Genomic DNA, 21,053 nt, shown 5'->3' on the forward strand with positions numbered 1-21,053 from the left:
ATGTTTAAAAATTAGGAGCTAAACTGAATAATAATGTAAAATACTGTCTTCCTGAAGGTCAGAATTGCTTTTCTACAGATTATACCATTATGGATTTGATTAGAGATCTGTAAGAGATGAGAACTCTGGGTCCCACCCCGCCCCCTGAGCTGCAGAGAATGCAGAGGACCTCAAATTGTACTCCAGGTATTTCTTTGGCAGCATCTTGCATACTTAGAATTATTTTCTCAACTATTTGTAGTAATTTATTCAACGTCTGTCTTGAAAACAAGAACTGTGTCAGTTTGGTTCACCCCCAGTGCCTAACACAGTGTCTGGCAATTAACTGACACCCAGTATCTGTTCCCTGACTGACTAAGTCCACTGGATGCAAAGAGGCTGGCCCTTGAAGTGGGACTGCAGGTGTGGAGAGAGAGGCAGTGGGGAAGGGTAGGCCATGAGGTGCCAGAGCATCAGTAGTGCACTGCTTCCTCTAGTTACCCCTAAGCCTTTTATAAAATTTTGCAAACTCCTATAATCTGGATTTAGCTGTACTGTGTGGGATTAGGTATGCATCCTGGGACCATGCCTGGGACAAAACTGTCCCCAGAGAACAGCAGCAGCCTGTGGAAACCAACTTTGAAAGAGCAAGTGGTGATCAACTGAGGGTGGAGGGTTTTTCTGGGGCGAAAAGCCAACCGTGATGACAAATGACAACAGGTTTTCTGGGGTTTGAGAGCATTCTTGTGAAAGTCTGAAAGTTACTTAAGGAGAGAAGGCTCACAGAATTATAATTTGGACATTCACAGAAGGGACTTCAGGCTGAAGACCAGAGAACTTGGGACTTTTAGGACCGAAGAGCAAAAAATAAATACAGAGGCATTAAATACAGAGGCATAAACACACAAGATGGTGCGAGGAGGACGCAAGTACATCTGACTGGTTGGAAATGAGGGGTTCTGCCCAGAAGTTCTGGGTAGTAACACAGGGAAGACAGATGAATGGGGTCCTGGTCACTGAGGGCCATGCGCTCAGAGCTAAGAAACTTGAATCTTCTAAGTAGGTGATGTCTAGGAGTCATTAGAGACCTTCGAGCAGGGTAGTAGCGTCATGAAAGTGATATTCTGGCAAGATCAGTCTGACAGTGATAGATTGGGGTGAAGAAAGTCCAAGGTCCAAAGATTAAATAGAAGATTACGGTAATTGTCAGAGCGCAAACCTGACTGCCCTGAGTTAACAGCAACGGAAACCTTCCTGGGCATCGTGGTGTATGTGACAGTGGAGTGCTCATTAGGGAAAAATCAGATATCGCCCCCACAGAGGGTAGTCTTGGGTAAATTATGAGTTGTTGGCTATTTGAAGTACTGAGAACTGGGAAGTGGGAACTGTGGGAGGAAGTTGTGGTCAGGGAGGGGAAATCCTCACCCTGCCCGCCATCCCTGACCCAGCCCATGCTCCGCCAACTTCGGTCCTTACAACTTTGAAAACCTAGGTCTGAAATTTCTGAAAACTGACTGAAGCCTTCTCAGTCATCCGCTTAATCAGCAAGTGTTTGTTAAAAACTAATGTCGTTCATTCTTCCACAGATATTTATTGATTACCTGCTATGTGCTGGGTGGGCGCTTTCTAGGTACTGCAGATGCAGTAATGAACACAAAAAGACAAAAATGTCTCTACTGGAGAGTTTACATTTGAGAGTTCTAACTTTTTTACGAGGTAGAGCATTATTTTGTCTATTTCTTTGAACATGTATGCTGATTCTGGTGGCCCGCTCCAGGCTTGGAAGCCACTGCTCTCCTCTCTACTTCTTCTCTAGTTGAAAGAGAAAGAGAAAGAAGGAATACATGAAAACAAAAGGACAAAGGAAAGACTAAAAGACAGGGAAGTAAGCTGTCTTTCACAGTGAAAGCTGCATTAATTAGCACTAAAAAGCTGCATTTAGCGCCGCATTTAATGCTGTGCAACTGGCAAACCCTAGCTGCTGGTAAACCTGATATCCGCTAATGTAAGTCTTCAGTCTCCTGACTTGGCACGCGTGTTAAATTTCACTGGGATAGGCAGGCTAACCTGGGCTTCAATACAGTTCAAACTTACCAGTCCTGTTTATCCTATCTTTCTTTCTTTCTTTTTTTTGGAGGGGTGGAGGGAAGGTAGGAAAAAAAAAAAAGTCACTGGGCTTGCAAACACTAAGAATCTATGAATTATTTTTCTTACCTTTTTTGTTACTAATAGTAAAATAGAAACGACCCATGCCCATGTAAATAACTTTAATTCAACTAAATTTTTGATCAGGTGTCACCCTTTATCCCTTTAACATGTTGTAGAATAAAACGCTTATTTTGCTTAAAACTACTTTCTTCCCACATGTAAAAGAACTACTTACTTCATGCATATAAAAGATAAAACTTGCCACTGAAGTTCTGAGGGAACCTGGAGAGATCAGGGTCAAGGACAGTCTATCATGAAAGGCTGCCCTGAGAAAGGAACTGACGTACATTTTAAAAGGAAGGACAGTCATGGATTGGCTGGGCAGTGGGGAGGTTCCAGGCAGAGAGAGTGTTTCAGGCTATGGTGCAGAGGTAAGTACGTGTACAAGTACAAGGGATTACAAACTTCCGTGACTAGAGCAGCCGGATACGCGAAGAAAAGTGGATCATTCCTCTAATGTCCGCTGTATGCCAGGCACAATGCTAAGCCTGGGGACACAGTGGTAAACAAAACACAAAATCACTGCTTCCAAAACAGGCACCATCTAGTGACACAAAACATAAAGTAATTATAAATGATTTTTTTCTAGGAAATAAATCAATAGTGGTTAGTCTGAGAATGTTCTCAGGAAAAATACGGCATATGTGAAGGCGCTAGGATGGGGATGAGTTCAGTGTGTTCTAGGAATTGACAGAAGTTACTGTGAACGGAGCACAGCAGTCAGGAGAGAGTGGCAGGAGTTGCACTTGGGAAAACAGAAAGACAGAGCCTGCGAATCTTACAGCCAGTGAAATCAGTGAAATGTGTTTGGGATTTAGTGGTAATGCAGTGGGTAACTGCTGTAAGATTTTATAGCAAGGGAGTGATGTACATTTTCAAAAGATCGAAAGATCACCATGGCTATTGAATGGTAAATGGATCTGAGAAGATGTGGGGAAACTGTCACCACGGTCTAATGAGAAATGAAGGCGGTTTGGGCAAGGATGGTTTCGTGAAGTCGGAATATCTGGGGCTGATTGGTGTCCTCTCCAAAGTTCACATGTTGATATCCAAACCCTCAATATCTCAGAATATGACTGTATTTGGAGACAAGACCTTTAAAGAGGTAGTTAAGGTAAAATGATCATATTTACGGGCCCCAGTCCAATGTCGCTAGTATCCTTATGAGAAGAGATTAGGGCACAGACACCACATATGTGAAGACACCAGAAGACAGCCATCTCCAAGCAAGGAGAGAAACCTCAGAAGAAACCAACCCCGCTGACACCTTGATGTTGGATTTCTAGCCCCCAGAACTGTGGGGAAATGTATTTCTGTTGTCTAAGCCACACCGTCTGGGATACTTCGCTATGGCAGCCCTGGCAAACTAGTATTTGGAGGGTAGGGGCTGTATTTTAGATGTATTCTTAGACCCAGAACCAACATTACTTGTGGATGGATTGCATAGCCATGGGGATGGGGAATGGGAACTGGAGAAGTCAAGGATAACTCTCAAATTCCCGTTTTTAGAACTTACAGAAAAAAAAATCTACTTAAAATATTTAACAAGAAACAATCTTATGAAATAAAAAGGCAACAGTTGATTGAAGGCCTTGAAATCTGGAATGAAAGATGGGAATAAAAATGATGGGAAAGTAACAATGTAAATGTCTAAGTCGTTGACTGTATCACAGTTGTTGGTGTGCCATACACAATAGGAATGAGAGAGCAAGGGTGAAAATGGCACTTGAGGTAAATGGGCTTCGAATCATAGACAATTGATGGGAGCAGGAAAGGCCAAATGGAGCCTAGGAGAGCAGCCAGGAATTGGCTGCAGGAATTGAGGTGTGAGCTGAGAAGTGTCTGATGTCCCTGGGTCGAAGGAACTGAAGACATTTCAGTAAACATTCAGTGCATTCAGTAAATGCACATTTGCATCCATGTACAGTGTACCCTTGAACACCGTGGGTTTGAACAGCAGTACTCAACACGCAGATTTCCTTCATTACATACATACTATGGTACCACACGAGACTGGTTGAATCCTAGGGTGTGAGACAAAGGGCCAAGTGTAAAGCTATATGCAGATTTTTGGACTGCAGGGAGGGTTGGCACCCTGCCCTCCATGTTGTTCAAGAGTCAACTGTGTACATTAAATAGATAGAGACCAGACAGGAGATGTAACTAAACACCTGCCTTTTTCTATATAGGCAGCAATCCCACCTAAAGTAGTCTTCTTGGGGTCAGGATCCATACCGAGCACAATGCTTTGCAGGACACTTAATTAAAATGTTGTAGATGGGATAAGAAATCTATTATATTTTGCCTTTTTAAAAAAGATAATAGTGTAGTGGTGTAGTGGGATGCTTCTGAATTAGGAACTGGGAGCCCTGGCTCTGTCATGCAAGAGCTGTATGGCTTTGGGCAAGTCATTAGGCAGTGCTATCCCGTAGGACTTTCTGTGATGAGAACAATGTTCTATATCTGTGCTGTCTAATACTGGAGCTGCTAGCCACATGTGTAGCTACTGAGCACCTGAAACGTGGCTAGTGTGACTAAGGAGCTGAATTTCCTATTTCATATGCAGCTAGTGGCTACCATATTGGACAGTGCAGAGTAACTTCTGCAGATCAGTAGTTCTTGTGTAAAAGGAGGGAGCTGGGCTAAGTGATTTCCTTTGCCTTTTAGTTCTAAAATACTGTCATTCTAATTCGGCAAAATAAAATTCATGTGAACGTTATGAGTTCAAATTTCAGCTTCCTAAAACAAATTTCCAAAGACTACATTAAACACTTTTGCACATAGAAAATATGTAAATAATGATCTTCACAAATTTTAACCAGTTGTACATTAATGATGTTTTAGACACTGTATAGCATATATTGTGACATTAACAACTGGAGAAGAACACGAGGTACTTTGGAGAGGAAGGAGTCAGCGGACTGCAAGATGAGGATTAAAGAGTTGAGAAGACACTGAGTAGAGGTGAAGAAACTGGGATTGTTTAGAAAACAAGACTGATGGAAGACTTGATAAACACATCAAGGGGAGGAAGGGTTGTTAGAGATGGTCTCCAGATGTTCTCCGTGAGACAGAACACTAGAACCTTAAAATAAAGAGGAAATAAGCTAGATATTAAGAGGCACTTCCACCGTTTGGGATATTAAATTCTCAAAAGAAATTTAGGTTTTAATTTCATGGTTTTTAAACCATTTTGTGCCACATGTCGTGTTGCAGATAGGCATATGTCAAAATAATAGTCACAGAATGTTAAGAACTATAAACAGGTTAGAATCACTGCTTAACAGATCTTTGAAAATAGGACTCTTGTCAGCTTTCAGGTAAGATTCAAGACATCACTTTTTGAGATCCTTTACAACATGAATATGTTACCAAATAAATAGATTTTTTTTCAATTATCAAATATATATTATAAACTAGATAGATATTGCTAGAATAAATGATGAAATTAAAGGGATACTTATGTATAAAACTATGAAGCATAATGTTTACAAAGCATGATATTTCATATTTATGGAATAAAAACAATGTGGAATATATAGTAGCTTAAATTAAGTAAACATGAAACTAACATTAAATTAACATGAATTTAACATTAAGCTTAATGTTAAATTAACATTAAATTACCATGAACCAGAATCTGTTACAGGGGACTGTTAAAACCCAGATTGCTATGTCTACCCCTGGAGTTCCTGATAAAGTAGGTCTGGGTTATGGCCTGAGCACTTACATTTCTAACAAATTTTCAGTGATGCTGATATAGCTGGTTTGGGACCCACACCTTGAGAATGACTGGTAAAGAATATAGCATATTTAGTATTTTCAGAAGACACCTTTCTATTTTCAGCATAATTTAGAAAAGTATAGTAAATGATGAGAGTAGTAGCTTTCAAGCCTGGATGTGGAACGCACAACCTGAATTTAACAACCCATGTCGCGTACAGCACTGGAGGGGCTCTTTGAGGTCTCCATTACATGCTCCGCTTGGTTCTGTCCCAAGCCTAAAGGGCTTCATACTCCAAAATTCTTGACATCCAGCTCTCAGAACAAACTTAAATTCTCCCACGTGGATAAAGCTAGCCAAAATTTAGGGGGGGAAAAGAAGTCTGATTTAAAATGATTTTTTACTGCAGTATAAATGACTTTACATTTATAAAAAGAAGCCTACTAACCAAAATGCACCCATAGTGGGAAAATATGAAAATATATATCTGAAGGGAGTGTCTTTCTGTGATAGGCCTGACATGGCTTCCAACACAAAAGAACAGGATTGAGCACTTCACATATGCCCCCGACTCTTTCTGGAAGGCCATTTTACCTTGATGTATTCTTTATTGGTTTAAGAAACCAGCTCACCCAGATAGTAACTTGAATACACTTGCTCATAAATATTTTTTCTACTATCAAGGAAAAGTGTCCACCCTACAGCCAATGTCAGAGAAGCCCATTGAAATAGGTGAAAAGTTGGCACGATAAATTTTCACAAAGAAATAGTGTCACATGCTGTCATCTCTTTTCTAACCCCAGCTCCCTTCCACACCTGATACTGTGTAACTAAAGAGGGGTGGGTATGATTTGGGTTTTTAAATAATCATTTGCCTATAGATGGCTATGTTTAAAGTGCTTTAAAATTGCCCGTTTTCTAAAACTGGTAAACAAATGACACTTTGAGACCTTGTTTGTCTTATTTGCTTAGGCTTATCGTAGCTAAAATCTAGGGGTGGGGAAAACCCCAGCCTAACACCACTTTTTGTCACATACCTCACAGTGATGGCCTCTGAATTAATGAAGTCCCCCAGGACATACCCGTTAGCCGAGGATCTAGCTTTGCTGTGACCTGTCTTCAAACACTTATCTGTGTGCTAAATCCTTTTTACAATTCTGTTTATATCTCCTTAGTACTAAGATCAGTAACTTGTACTAGTTTTTGAATTTTTTTAAAGAAGTGGGTAGCTTACAGGTATAAAGTTACAACTAGACTGAAACAGTGTTCAAAACCAACAAGGCTCCTGGTCATTATTGTATCCAGTGAGTGTTCACAGTTGTTTCTGCCCATTGCAGAGGAATCTCCTTCAAGCCAGAGACGATCTCATATTAGCGATCAGTGTCTAATGTGGAACATGCATAATAAGCAACAAAGGCCGTAGTGATAAACATTTTATATCTGAGTATTTAGAACATGAATAAAATAACCATATGACCCATTAATCCTGCTCCTGGGCATATATCCAGAAGGAACCCTACTTCAGGATGACACCTGCACCCCAATGTTCATAGCAGCACTATTTACAATAGCCAAGACATGGAAACAGCCTAAATGTCCATCGACAGATGACTGGATAAAGAAGATGTGATATATTTATACAATGGAATACTATTCAGCCATAAAAACCGACAACATAATGCCATTTGCAGCAACATGGATGGTCCTGGAGAATGTCATTCTAAGTGAAGTAAGCCAGAAAGAGAAAGAAAAATACTATATGAGATCGTTCATATGTGGAATCTAAAAAATAAATAAATAAAATAAATACATAGATACATATATACATACATACATACAAAACAGAAACAGACTCATAGACATAGAATACAAACTTGTGGTTGCCAAGGGGGCAGTTGGTGGGAAGGGACAGATCGGGATTTCAAAATGTAGAGTAGATAAACAAGATTATACTGCATAGCACAGGGAAATATATACAAGATCTTATGGTAGCTCACAGCGAAAAAAAATGTGACAATGAATATATGTATGTTCACGTATAACTGAAAAATTGTGCTCTACACTGGAATTTGACACAACATTGTAAAATGACTATAACTCGATAAAAAAAAGTTAAAAAAAAGCAATAGAATAAAAGAATAATTTCAGGATTATGTTAATTCACAAATACACACAAGATATCTTCTAAGTGTTAAAGTGGAGAACTCTTGTCTCTGAATTGAATAATGAAGTCCTATCAGGTCAAGCAGAACTTTCTTTAGCAAGCCGTTCTTGAATTTCTCTTTATGCCCTTATACCAAGTCAACTAAAGCTTGGGCCTTCTTAATCCTCATGATGCAATAATAAAAACTCATTCATACTTTTAATTGTTATTATCCTGTGAAATAGGCATTACTATACCAATTACTACCAGTGCCTGGCATGTAATCAAGTCCTTATACAAATGTACTGCCTTAATTTCATCCACTTAAACAGGGAGCAGACAGTAGGAAACCCAAAAACAAAAGAAATAAGCAGAAGCTTTGAGACCACTGAAGCCATGAATGAACAGAAATCACAAGGAAGAGGTGAAAGGGAAGAGTTCTCCAGTTTTAGCCGGAAGGGAAGCCAAGTCCCAGTAGTGGGTCCCTATGCCAGGGGAACTGCAAATAAACAGTGATTGATTCTGCAAGACAAGAGATCCCCTTCCCCCCAACCCCACTGCCATATAGTTGGAGCTGCAGTGAATCCTGAGCGAGACACAACTCTCCACGATGCCCAGCCCCAGGTGCTAGGACTCCTGCTCTCTCCCTTTCTCTCTGTGAATTCTTAAGTTAGACCCTCACTAACTGGGGTAACCTATGTCCCTTGCAGGATGAAAATTCCTAGAAAAGTATATTGTTCAGTAAAATTTTGCTAAACAACTGCTTCTTTGGGACAAAAGACTTTGTCTCTTCACACTTTCAATCGGGCTTCCCCAAAATCAACCCAGCTTTGTCCTTAACATTAAATATTAAGACTATTATATAACCCTTTGTCATTAAAAAAAAAAAAACAAAAAACTACACAACCCTAAGCCAGCACTGATTAGTCAATAGAAATAAATGAAAATATTCCTTAAATGACAGGGTTTCTATACCCCCTGATCTTTTTGTATGGATAAATTTGTCAATATCCCTTTTGAACTATCTGAAATTAAATGTAATATACCCGACGGGGACTTTAAGCTCTGGAATCAAAACTGTAGATTCAAGTTCAGCTCTGCCACCTATTAGTGATACAACTTGGGGCAAGTTATTTAACCTCTAGGTGCCTCAATTTCCATAAGAGGTTGTTCTTAATTTTACTTTTTAATTTTAAAGAGTTGTTACAAGGATTAAATGAGATATTCCATTTAAAGGACAGTGTCTTGCATAATGTTACCTGTTACTTTCATTCCATCAAGAATATTTGAAAATTGAAGCAAATTCATTAGCATTTATTAAATGCTATAAATCTTAGAGGTATAGAATATAGAAATATCTTGTCTATGGAGACTGAATTTTCAAAATTAGAATCATGGCAGCAAACCCATACCTTTACTTTTGAGATCCAAACCCATTCCTTTGGTTTTGAGCTCTGGGATCCCTCCTTACCTCTCTCCTCTCCTCCTCCTTTTCCACATTTATTGCACACCTATTGTTAGGGATTGCTGGCATAGGAATAAAGAGATGGGAGATACTGTTGCAAAAGCACCCAGAGTGGTGTTGGGGACACAGAAACATCAAAAAAAAAATACAGCTAACTCTGGGGAATGATGGAAGCAGTGGATGGATTCCATGAGAACCCAGAGGAGAAGCCTCTCACCTACTGTGGCTTGGAGACCAATGGGAAGGGGAGAGCCAAGGAGGACGTCCCCTTAGAGAAATCTTGCAAGTTGAGTAACAAGGGAAACCAGGTGAAAAGGGGAGAAAAGGAGTTCCAAACAGCAAGAGTAGCATCTTCAGAGGCCAAAGGGTGAGAGGGAAATGGCTTATTCAAGGAACCACAAGTGGTCCAGTATGCCTGGAAAACAGAGCATACGTAGGTGAGTCCCAAGAGATCAGGTGAGGAGAGAAGCAAAGACTAGAATGGTTAAGGGCCTTGAATACCTTACTAAGGGGCTTGAATTCATCTTAAATGACATCACACCATGATCAGACTTGCATGTTGGAAAAAAAATCACTGACATCAGAATAGACATCTGATGGAACCACATAAAACTAGAAGCAGGGAGCGGGGAGGGTATAACTCAGTGGCAGAATGCCTGCTTAGCATGCACAAGGTCCTGGGTTCAATCCCCAGTACCTCCATTGAAATAATAAATAAATAAAAACCTAACTCCCCCCCCCCCCCCCAATTTAAAAAGAGAGAGAGAGAAAACTAGAAGCAGGGACACGATTTGGGAAGTGAAGCTGAAGTGGAAATAGAACTGGAGTTGGACCGCAGACATTCAAAGATGTGAAAGAAAATTAACACACATTATTAATGGTTGGATGTAAGTGATAGTGAGAGGGAGGTGACTGAGAGGACACTCAGGTTTTTGGCTTGAACAAGTGGGTGGATCCTGATGCCATTAACCCAGATGCTGAATCAGAAGGAGGATGTGGCTTGGGAGGGTGTACGTGTGGTAGCAGGTTGGGGGGGATGGGTAAAGAGTTCAGTGTTAGAAGTGTTGAGTCAAAGAGTAAATGAACAAAAGGTGAGGAAGTGAAGAACAGGCATGTGGACTGCTCTTTCCAAAAATGTACCTGTGGAGGGAAAGACTTGTGAAGATATACATGTTTCTGTAGGGTCACGGGAAGACGGCTAGGGCTTTTGTGCATGGTGACCTCCATTTCTCTGAGCAGTTGGAGGTGATGTGAATTTCTGCAGGGCAGGGGGAATGATGAATAAACACGATGAGGAGAGCAGTCAAGTTTAGAAAAACCGTATCTTATGAGTGAGAAGCTAATTGTGGACACAAGGAACATGGTTAGAGACTATAAATATGGAGGGGCACCAATCTACTAGCCTGTGAAATTTCCTCTGATGGTCCCCTGGGTGTCAGCTAGGCTTTCTGGAGGCTCAGAGTTGGAGAGGGCTGGACACTTCCTCTTTCTGAGCCCCCAGTATATTCAAGGATGCTGGAATGCCTAGAGAGGGTTACAAAATCTGGGTGTTTCAAATGCTTACACTCGGCAAATTAATAACTTAAACACACAATCATTGCAATGCAGTATAACAGACAATCATTGCAGTGCAATGTAATTGTGCTAGTCACTAGGTAATTAGAGAATTTACTCAAAATATTAATTTATAATTCATTACAGACTGTCATTTGGTAACAGGACAGTTTAAAGTTCTACAGTGAATGCTTTCTTTTAATGGTGTAGGCTTTTCTGTGGAATGATAGTACAACTTCATTCGGACAAAATGTCGAAAGTTTTGATTGAGGCTTTTAATGACTGTGGGGCACAGGCCCCCATAAGCCTCAGGTGTTGGAATGGAAAAGACAGATGACTGGATTAATCCAGTTTAATAGCTCATTGAAATACATGGGGCAATAGAATTGAGGGCATAGATGACTGTAGGAGGTTGAAGCAATAAATTATGACTTCTAAACTGAATTTGGAAAAAGCGAAAACAGGAGTGATAGGTTGGTAGGAAAGAAAGAGGTTAATAATAAACGAGATGTGCGTAATTAAGAGAATAATATAACAGTTTTGAGTATTTTTGGATGATGGCAGGATGTGGACATAGGCACAGACGGCTGAAGTGGAGTGGAGATGTGGGTCCCAGTCGCTGAGACAGCAAGTCATCCTAAGACTAATGTTCTCAGACAGTGATTGACATGGACAGCAAAAATGATCCAGGAAAACATGCGTGGGCCGTGGGTCTTTGAATGAAGAGGGCAACTCCTTACCTCAACGAGTCTTAAACTGATAATTGCTCTAAACTTGGGGCTGGAGAGGAAGAAGGGAAAAAGGACTGAATACATGATATCTTTGTTCCTTACTAACCTGTGACTGAAATTTTATAGACGAGGCCATAGTAAATTACAAAATCTTGGTTGATGCTACAGAGGTGCTTACAGAACGTAAAATCACTTCAGCCTTTAAATCCACTTATCAAAGTAATTTTGTTCTCAATTGAACGGCAGGTGAAACAATATTGAACAAAGCCACCTCTGCTGTACCCTAAGCCCTTTAATTACAGTGTTCATAGTAATAAATGCTCTAGTTAAAGGACAGCTTCCATTGCAATTTTCAATCACTTTGGTTCTTAAAAAGCACCCCCCCCCCAGTGGAAATTTTTAATGCATAGTTTCTGCCCAAAGGCTTTGTTTGTGTGCTTTGATTATTGGATGTGACAGGAAGGGACTGCCAACAGGGTCCCTGAGGGGGTTTGCTGCAAAGGCGAGGTAATCTGTGAACACAGACAACAATGATAACTGACATTTATGCAGATCTCACCACATGCCAAAAACTGGGCTAAGTCCTTACTTTAGGTCCACTGACTCATTTGTTTCAACTTGTGAAGTAGGTGTCATTACCCCTGACCCCAGTATTAAAGAAATGAACGAAAAGGAAATAAATAATTTGCCCAATGTCACAGAGCTAGTAAACGGTGGAACCGGGATCTGAACTCCAGTCTCTGTAACTGCAGAACCTGTACCTTTGTGATTAAATGCACTTGACATTTGGAGGTGGGGATAAATACAAGAAGCAGTCATGCAAGCAGATCCCTTTCTTCAGTTGAAATTGGGGTCCCGTGTATTTGATTAGAATCTTGCCTTAAAATCTTGAGGGTCTGAAGCCTCTTCCCCTGGCCCCGCCCCACCACACCAAGTGACACAGATCCCTCCTCAGAATTCTCCGGGGCATGTCCCGGCTGGAGGAAGAGATTATCTTTTCGATCAGGGGACCTTTTCTTGCCTAATCCTATTTATACATCTGTTTCACCAGCACTGCAGACAAAATCATTAAAACAGGAAGCTAAGTTTTCTTTAGAATGGACTAGTGGATTTAAAACCAGAGTGATGTTGCACAACTCTTTGAATATACTTAAAAACACACTTAATTGTTTAAATGGATGCATTGTATCGTATGTAAATTATCTCAGTAAAGCTGCTTTAAAAAAATCAGAATGTATGAATTAATTTTGACTGCTTTTGAGTGATTTCAAATGGACTCCTTGCATATATGACACTTCCACAAAGAGAACCATCTCTGGGGTGAGCTCCGCACCCGTTCGTTATTCCAACTTTCACGGGGGTAACAGAGGTAGGCTCCCAGTTCCTCCAGGATGAAAGGCTGGATGCTTGTAACCGAAGTTAAGTATTGATTTTTTTTTTTTTTTTTTTTTGCGTTGAGGTATTTGTGACTATGTTGCAAGTTTGAGCACTAAAAAATGTTGTCACTTTTACAAAGGCAATTTTTTGTTATTTAGTAAATTACATTGAGTTACAGATCTAGTCTTAAAGCTTCAAATTGCAAAAATCGATTATCCATTTCAAGTGGGTTTTGCATATTAAAAAATGAAAACAATCAGGTTAATATTTCAAAAAAAAAATTGTTTACATTAAAATCAGTGCCTGTTACGGGAACCATTTTAGCTCTGACTTAGCCTTGAGGCTTTGCGTTGACAACCCGAGTCGGTCAAGTCGAGCTAACGCGGGGAGGGTTTAAGTGGAAGTACACGTGCCCTCCCGACTTCTTTCGGCCTTCACTTCGCCTCTGAGCCTCTCCCGAGGGCTGGCGGGGAAGGGGCCGGGCTGGGCCGGGCTGGGCCGGGCGGGAGGGCTTCCTGCGGCCAGGAGCGGCCGCGTTCCCCGCAAAGACCAGAGCTCCGACCCAGACTGGACCCAACGTTGGTCGTCGGGCCGGCAGCCCTCACGGCGCCGACCGCCAGGCACGCTCCCGGCGGCGGCCAGGGCCCCGGGCCTGTGCAGCCCCGCGGAGGCCGGGCCTGCAGGCGGGCTGGTCACGTGCGGCCGGGAGGGGCGCTGGAGGCCGGGAGTCTGCAGGAATGTAGTAACTTGCAGGGGAAAGTTTCCCTCGGCGGCCGGCCGCGGATCCGGTGCGGGCGGGCGCGCAGAGGAAGGAAGAGCCGAGAGGAGGCGGAGCCGCGAGCCGCTCGGGCGGGTGCTTCTCTCAACTTTAGTTTTGGCGTCTGAGGCGAGTTTCTGTCTCAGTCAGGCGCAGCCGCCGCCGGGGAAAAGAAAGGGAGGAAGGAAGGAACAAGAAAAGGAAATAAGAGAGAAAGGGGGAGGGGAGAGGCAACTAGCTGCCCGGGATCCATCAAGGGGGTGAAGGAAAAAAGTTCTCGGGCGCCGCAGGTCCGGGTCTCTCGCAGCCCCTCCCGAGGCGCAGCCGCCCGACCAGTGGAGCCGGGGCGCAGGGCGGGGGCGGAGGCGCCGGGGCGGGGGATGCGGGGCCGCGGCGCAGCCCCCCGGCCCTGAGAGCGAGGCGAACGCCGCTCCCGCCGCGCAGCGCCGCCGGCCCGCCGCCCTCGCCGCTTCTCCCGTCTCGGCCCGTCGAGCCGGGGCGCCCGGGCGGAGCCCTCGCCCGCCTGGTCGGGGTGCGCGTCGGGGGAGGCAGAAACCATGGATCCCGGGCAGCAGCCGCCGCCTCAGCCGGCCCCCCAGGGCCAAGGGCAGGCGCCCGCGCAGCCCCCTCAGGGGCAGGGCCCGCCGTCCGGGCCCGGGCAGCCGGCCGCCCCAGGGTCCCAGGCGGCGCCGCAGGCCCCCCCCGCCGGGCACCAGATCGTGCACGTCCGGGGGGACTCGGAGACCGACCTGGAGGCGCTTTTCAACGCCGTCATGAACCCCAAGACGGCCAACGTGCCCCAGACCGTGCCCATGAGGCTCCGGAAGCTGCCTGACTCCTTCTTCAAGCCGCCGGAGCCCAAATCCCACTCCCGACAGGTAACCTCGCCGCCCCTCTCCCCGCTTCCCCGTCGGGCGGGCCCCAGGCCCGGGGGCGCTCGGGAGCGGCGGCCGCCAGCCCTGGCCGGCGGAGGAGGGCTCCCGGAGCTCTGGCGGGGTGGGGATGGGGGCCTGCGGGGAGGTGGAGGGACTGGAGGCGCCCGCCCGGCCGCGGGTACCGGCTCCCCACTCCTCCCGGAGTCCGGGGCCGAGATTTGTTTTTCCCCCTCGGAGTTTCTCGCTGCGCTTGCAGCCCCGGGGGGCGTGCTTTTCCCTTTCCTTTCTTTCTTTCTCCCTGGGGTTCCCGGGAGGTTGGCGGGAGTGGCGGGGGAGGTGGGGAGGAAGGAAGGGGGTGGGGAGAGCCGGGCCCGGGCCGCGGTGGGCTTGCACAATGCGCGCGCCTCCGCGCGCTCCGCACCTTCGCTCCCGCCGCCGCCGCAGCCGCCGCCGCCGCCGCCGCCGCCCGGCCGCGAGGGGGAGGGGGGCCTCTGGCATTTGTGTGTGGGTGAGCTGCCAGCGGCGGCCGAGTTTGTGAAGTGGAGCCCCGGGCCCCCTTGCCTTCGGGGCCTCTCGCTCCACTTCAGTCTCCTGGGGAGTCAAATAATTGTTCTCTTGTTTTCCAGTGTTGATTAGGGGTGGGGGTTGGACCAGTCCATTTAGTTTCTCGCTCTTTCTCCCCCGGCCCCCTCCCGAAAGCATTTATTTTCCTCGCGGCCCCGGCGCTTTCTGAATACAGGATCCAGACTTTCCTGGAAGTTGTTTATGGAGTTAGTGCTTTCACCCCTGCCCTTCCCTTGCGCCGTGGAACTCGGGCGGGCTCACTCTCTGCAAACTTAGTAGGTTCATGTGTTGGCTGCTCAATTGTAGACTATTATTTACAGTCTGCTGAAATGCTTTTAAATTAGCCACATCTGCAAGTTGCGCAGGACCTGAGCTGCGCCTTGCGGTGCCTTGGTCTTAACACAAGCCTTTGATAATGCTCTGCAGGTTGACTCATAGGCCGAGTCCTGCCTAGTTCAACTGTGATTAAAAGTTAATGTTTGGGAAGCGATGACTAATTCGAGGCTCGCCATTGCTTTTTAATTCTTATTGAGGATATGAACATGGCTGTTCCACATACACAGCATTCGATTATTTTGTCAACTTGATCCAACACTGAAGTGAAACTATTATGGAAGTGCTAACATTCCGACAGGCCCCCGAAGATTTGTTTGGTGTAGGTTTTTCTTTCTTTCCTTCCTTTTTTAAAAAAGAACTTGCTTCAGGCTAAACTTCAGCATAGGAACTTTGCCCAAAAGTTAATTGGTTTTCCAAATACTGAGATGTGGTTAGTCCACTGGACTGTAATTTGAGTGGGAAGAACAGTTATCGCCCCCCACCCCCATCGTCGTCCGTCCCCGCCCCCGTTTGCAGGCCTGTTCTATGGTCTCCTGCTCCCAGTCCAAGGGGTTTTGGAACTCGGAAAAACTCACTTAACCTGCTGACAAAAACATAGGTTAAGGAGAAGGAAGGAAAAACAATTTAGCTGCTTGCCCTAAACGCTTCGGTTTGTAAGAAGTAGTAGACTTAGGTATGCTTTTTTCTCTTACCCCTGGAAGTGGGTGTCTGGACTCATGATGGGTAAAAACGTGTGTTGCCATTGCAACCCCCAGACTACACGGCTATGCTGCTAGTTACTTAATATGTTTTGAAAGCATACTACACATAGGAGATTGAATTCCCCATCTTGTGGCATCTATAAGCCAAACAGAATTGGGACTGAAAAGTGTACTTATTTCCCATTTATTCTAGTAAATAATTGCACAGGAATTTATATCAGCAGTGAATGGATTCATACTATCCATAATCTGCTATAGTTTTGTTTGTTTTAATAAGGTTTTAATCAAGCGTTGTGCATCTGTAGGTTTGACTTTTATTTCTGCTACTGATTCCTAATTCAGATTTATCCTGATTGGAAACTCAGAAATGTACATGATTTAATTAGAAGGGATAAATGCCTCTGGTGATTGTTTCCAGTCTCCCCTTCCTTGCCTTTATGAATCTAGGAAATTGTAACTTTTTGATAATCAAACCCTAACTCTAATCAGGGAATTTAAATAACTATACTAGATTATGAGTAGTATGAATGTGGGTTGTAAATGCTATTGTCCACAAATTCTTGGGTATAAATTCACATATATTCTCAATTTTTCCATCATGAGATAAGCTGTATTACAAATGAGAAAACTTGAGGCTCACAGAGATGAAGATACTGTTCAGTGTCACCCTAGCCAGCCTGGACTGAAACCCAGATCTTTGGGGTCAGAGGGCAGCACTTTTTCTGCTATTACACAGTTGTAAATATTTAAGTATGTAAGTTCTTAAGTTATATTATAATTGAATTGTTGCCATCTTTATCATCTAAATACAAATGTGTGGTTGGGTTTCCATTTCATTTTAGGTGGCTTTTACGAGCATTTGAATGGTTCTGGATCTTTTGTATTCATTAAAAGTTGTATAAATCGTGGCGTTGCTTTATTGATGACATTTGTCCATAGTGAGAAAGAAAATGACAATTGTCATTTGTTTAGGGCTTGATGTAGGAAAAAAATTAACTACTTAAAACCTAGTCTTTAAAAAAAGAAAAAGAAAGCAGAGTTATTATATTCCTTGGGTTTTGTCTGTATCTAGAACATTTTAGAACCTGGAAAAGCACTCTATTCTGCCTTGGCCTTTACACATTTAAAATTATCCATCTGCAAACCTATATTCCTCTGTGTGAAATATTAAATGCTACAGTTTGCCTCTGGTACTGAGAATTTCATTGCAATCAAATATCTACCTAAGAAATTAAAAGGACTGTCTTTAAAAACGATTCTTAAGAAATTTTCATTTGAATTTTCCTAATAGGCCAGCACCGATGCAGGCACCGCAGGAGCCCTGACTCCACAGCACGTCCGGGCTCATTCCTCTCCAGCCTCCCTGCAGCTGGGAGCCGTGTCTCCCGGGACGCTGACCCCCACCGGCGTGGTCTCCGGGCCAGCAGCTGCGCCCGCTGCTCAACACCTTCGACAGTCTTCTTTTGAGATACCTGACGACGTGCCTCTGCCAGCCGGCTGGGAGATGGCAAAGACGTCTTCTGGCCAGAGATACTTCTTAAAGTAAGTGAAGATAAGCGGTGCGAGAGAGTTTAGTTTTCTGAGAAAACTGTATTTTGGGGAACAGTAAAGCGATACCAAGATATAAATTGTCATTTATTTTTATATTATACTTAATATTTCTATCAAGCCCAGTTATATCTTTCGTAATTTTTTTTTTCTTTCTAGTTTGCTTTGACCTAAGTAACTTATTTGGGTAGTATTTTGAAAGCTTCCTATTCATTGCTTTTTACTAATCTTTTCTTTAATGGCAATTTGGATATTGTCATTTTAAGTTAGTGCGAAACCTATTCATTAGCCTAGCTCAAAACTGAAAGAATACCATGAACAATTTCAAATTTTGAGAATTATGGGGCTGACATAGTTTTATGAAATATGTATGACACTACTTATATCTTCTGTAAATAAACATTTTACTGGTAGAAAAGAACTATAAAATAAGTAGAATTTCTCTATGAGTCTAATTTTACAGTATTTTAGATTGTGAAATGACAAACCCATTAGCTGCAGTTTGAGGTGATTTATCAGTTTGTTTTTCCCCCTGAAATATAAAGCGAAATGTGGATTTTCAGGCTTGATCACAATCGCTCAGTGGCAAACTTCTTTCAAGCTGTCTATCCGGTCTTCAAAACCGAATCCCTCTTCTCTGGGAAGTTGAAAACAAGGCTCCTGGGTTATTTGTTTTTATCAGCCTTATTTTTTGTGTGTGTGCTTAACAAAATGGCAAAATTTCATTGAAGATGAAAAGGTTAAAATAGAATTTTGTCTATCCTTTTGAAATTATAGATGACTTTAATATTTTTATCTGGCTTGCTTGTTTTAAGAATATACAAAACGTTTTCTGAAAATAATTACTGTGGACTGAAATTGATATTTTCAAAAAGTTGCTTACTTCGTACTGTTTAATCAGGTTGAGATAATGAAGTGAAAAACAATCCAAGTTTTGATTGAAATCTGTCTTGTCAGTCTACTCCTAAGGCACATGTAATAGATCAGATAATACAATTAATGATACTGTTTTGTTGTATGAGTCTTAGTACTTTATATTGATCGTCTTTCAGGGCACATTGTTGCTTTGCAATGTAAGATACAATTTTGTGACAAGCTTATTTAGGAGAAGAGCAGAGGAAAAAGTTTGAGCTGGAAAAGTTTCTGCAGTTTTTTCCCCCTCTTCCTGTAACTTTTTTCTTCTTTTTTAAAATTTCATTTTCTGGTGTCCTGGTATCCATTTCAAAGGGTCAGGTTTCAACCAGAACAATAAAGGGCCTGAGACTGGAAAGTACACACGAGTCTGGCAAACTCATCTGCATGAGCAAGACCATTTGTTCTCAAGCAGACACCCAGAGTAAATGATTGAAAGAGCTGCTCGCTGTGAGGGATGTGTCTCGAAGGGAAAGGGAGTGGAAACAAACCAGGTTGTTAGGAAAAAGAAAGGCTGTACTTTTTTGAACCTCTCCCTGCTGGGTCACATGCTGACCTGGGGAGATTTTTAAACAGCTTAATAGCTAGCTTGCCTCTTTTCTTTGGTTGATGTTACAGCTAAAAGTATATGGTTAAAGAGCAACATTTATGCTACCCTCTTAGTCATTCGCATCTTGTAATAATTGCTTCTAGGTGACATCTGCCTATATTTTCATCATTTTGAATAATCTTTTTGTTTTGAGCTGAAACATTCTATAATTTATTTTTTTCTCTTTTTTTGGGGGGGGAGGGGGCAATTAGGTTTATTTATTTATTTGTTTATTTTTGATGGAGATACTGGGGATTGAACCCAGGACCCTCGTGTATGCTAAGCATGCACTCTACCACTTGAGCTATACCTTCCCCCTTATAATTTTTAAAATTTCCCAATGATTCTCCCTTTGAGAAGTGTTTCTCCTGAAAATGGATTAATGAAGTGTGCACCCACACATACCACCCCACCCCAAGCCCCCAGCTCAAGTGGGCCTGTAGGGAAGGTAAACCAGGCTAAAATGAAAATTATGCCGTGTGAGTGATGGTTACAGGAGTGGAGAGAAGCTTACTTGGAAAAGAAAAAATTGGGAAGAAGAGAGATAAACATGATCTTCAAGATTTCTGAGGGAGTCTAACGTGGAAGTAAAATTAATTTTATTATATGATAAGAAACATGAAATTTTTTGACTCCGTGGAATAATTTACTCACATCAAACTTTGAGAAATAGAGGGGTTTTCCATGATAGATGGATCTCAGTCATTAAAAGTAGGCAAAATCATGAATTAGTTGGTACCTGGCAGGATTTGTAGAGAGGGCCCCTAAGCATTGGATCTGGAAGTTGGGGGTACTGTGGGGTTGTAAGATTTCATATTCTTCTGAAGGATCTGCTTTATGGAAAATATGCAATTTGGAGAAAAGTTATAAAAACTTGAGTTCACATCTAGTTGCCACCTATTTCCATGATGTTGTAGGATGTGTGAGTTGTAAACAACTTGTTTTTGTGTACTACATAGGTAAAGGAGATTAATATCTGTCTTGACTGTGAGTCAGAGATGAGAAATGAAGCTTTTTGGAACCAAGTTGTTATTGTCAAAGTTCATTTTTATTCTGGTTTTGATGTTTTAAAGTCAGGCTCTCTTTGCAGTCAGTACTTAACATATTTTCCTCTTGTGTCTAAAGAAGATTCTTATTGCCAGCTAGATGTAGGGTGAAGATTTAAACTAGTTGGAGACTACACTCATTTCAACAGTGAAAACTATATACATTTTTTAAAGATAATTGTTGGAGCTAATTTTTAAGTTACAAAGTAAACAATGTAGTGAGATTTACACTTGGCACGAAGAAATCTGACCATAAGTGGTCCAAACAAGCAAGGTGATATAATTTGATTGAAAATTGAGAAATGTTGACTTTGGAAGCAGCTTGCTGTCTTGTGATCATAGATGAATGACTCTGAAGTCAGTTGGCCCATCCTGTAGTTTCAAGGAAGCATAATTACTGAAGGATTATAGGCAGGCGATAATTGATATTTTCAAAGCCTGCCCTAGGTCAGTGAGATCTTCTGGAGAAGACTTGTACCTTAGCTTGGCAGGTGATGAGGTGGAAGTATGGTACTGGCGACATTTATAAATGACACATATTCAA

The 21,053-nt window shown here is 42.6% G+C and overlaps 1 protein-coding gene across 8 annotated transcripts in view; it reads left to right on the forward strand.

Annotated features, from left to right (window-relative positions):
• Window positions 1-13,947: 13,947 nt before the first annotated feature.
• The window catches only part of YAP1 (Yes1 associated transcriptional regulator), a 108,532-nt gene continuing 101,426 nt past the window's right edge, over window positions 13,948-21,053 (forward strand). For 2 of the 8 annotated variants that reach the window (XM_074372943.1, XM_074372942.1), the window contains exons 1-2: window positions 13,952-14,816; window positions 17,706-17,956. In XM_074372943.1, the coding sequence (XP_074229044.1) occupies window positions 14,496-14,816; window positions 17,706-17,956 (572 nt within the window). In that variant the 5' untranslated portion in view covers window positions 13,952-14,495. Of the gene's footprint in view, window positions 14,817-17,705; window positions 17,957-21,053 lie in introns of all 8 variants that reach the window. The other 6 variants (XM_074372947.1, XM_074372946.1, XM_074372941.1 and 3 more) reach the window with 5 other exon arrangements.

This window comes from Camelus bactrianus, chromosome 10 (assembly GCF_048773025.1).
Source record: "Camelus bactrianus isolate YW-2024 breed Bactrian camel chromosome 10, ASM4877302v1, whole genome shotgun sequence".
Lineage (NCBI taxonomy): Eukaryota > Metazoa > Chordata > Mammalia > Artiodactyla > Camelidae > Camelus > Camelus bactrianus.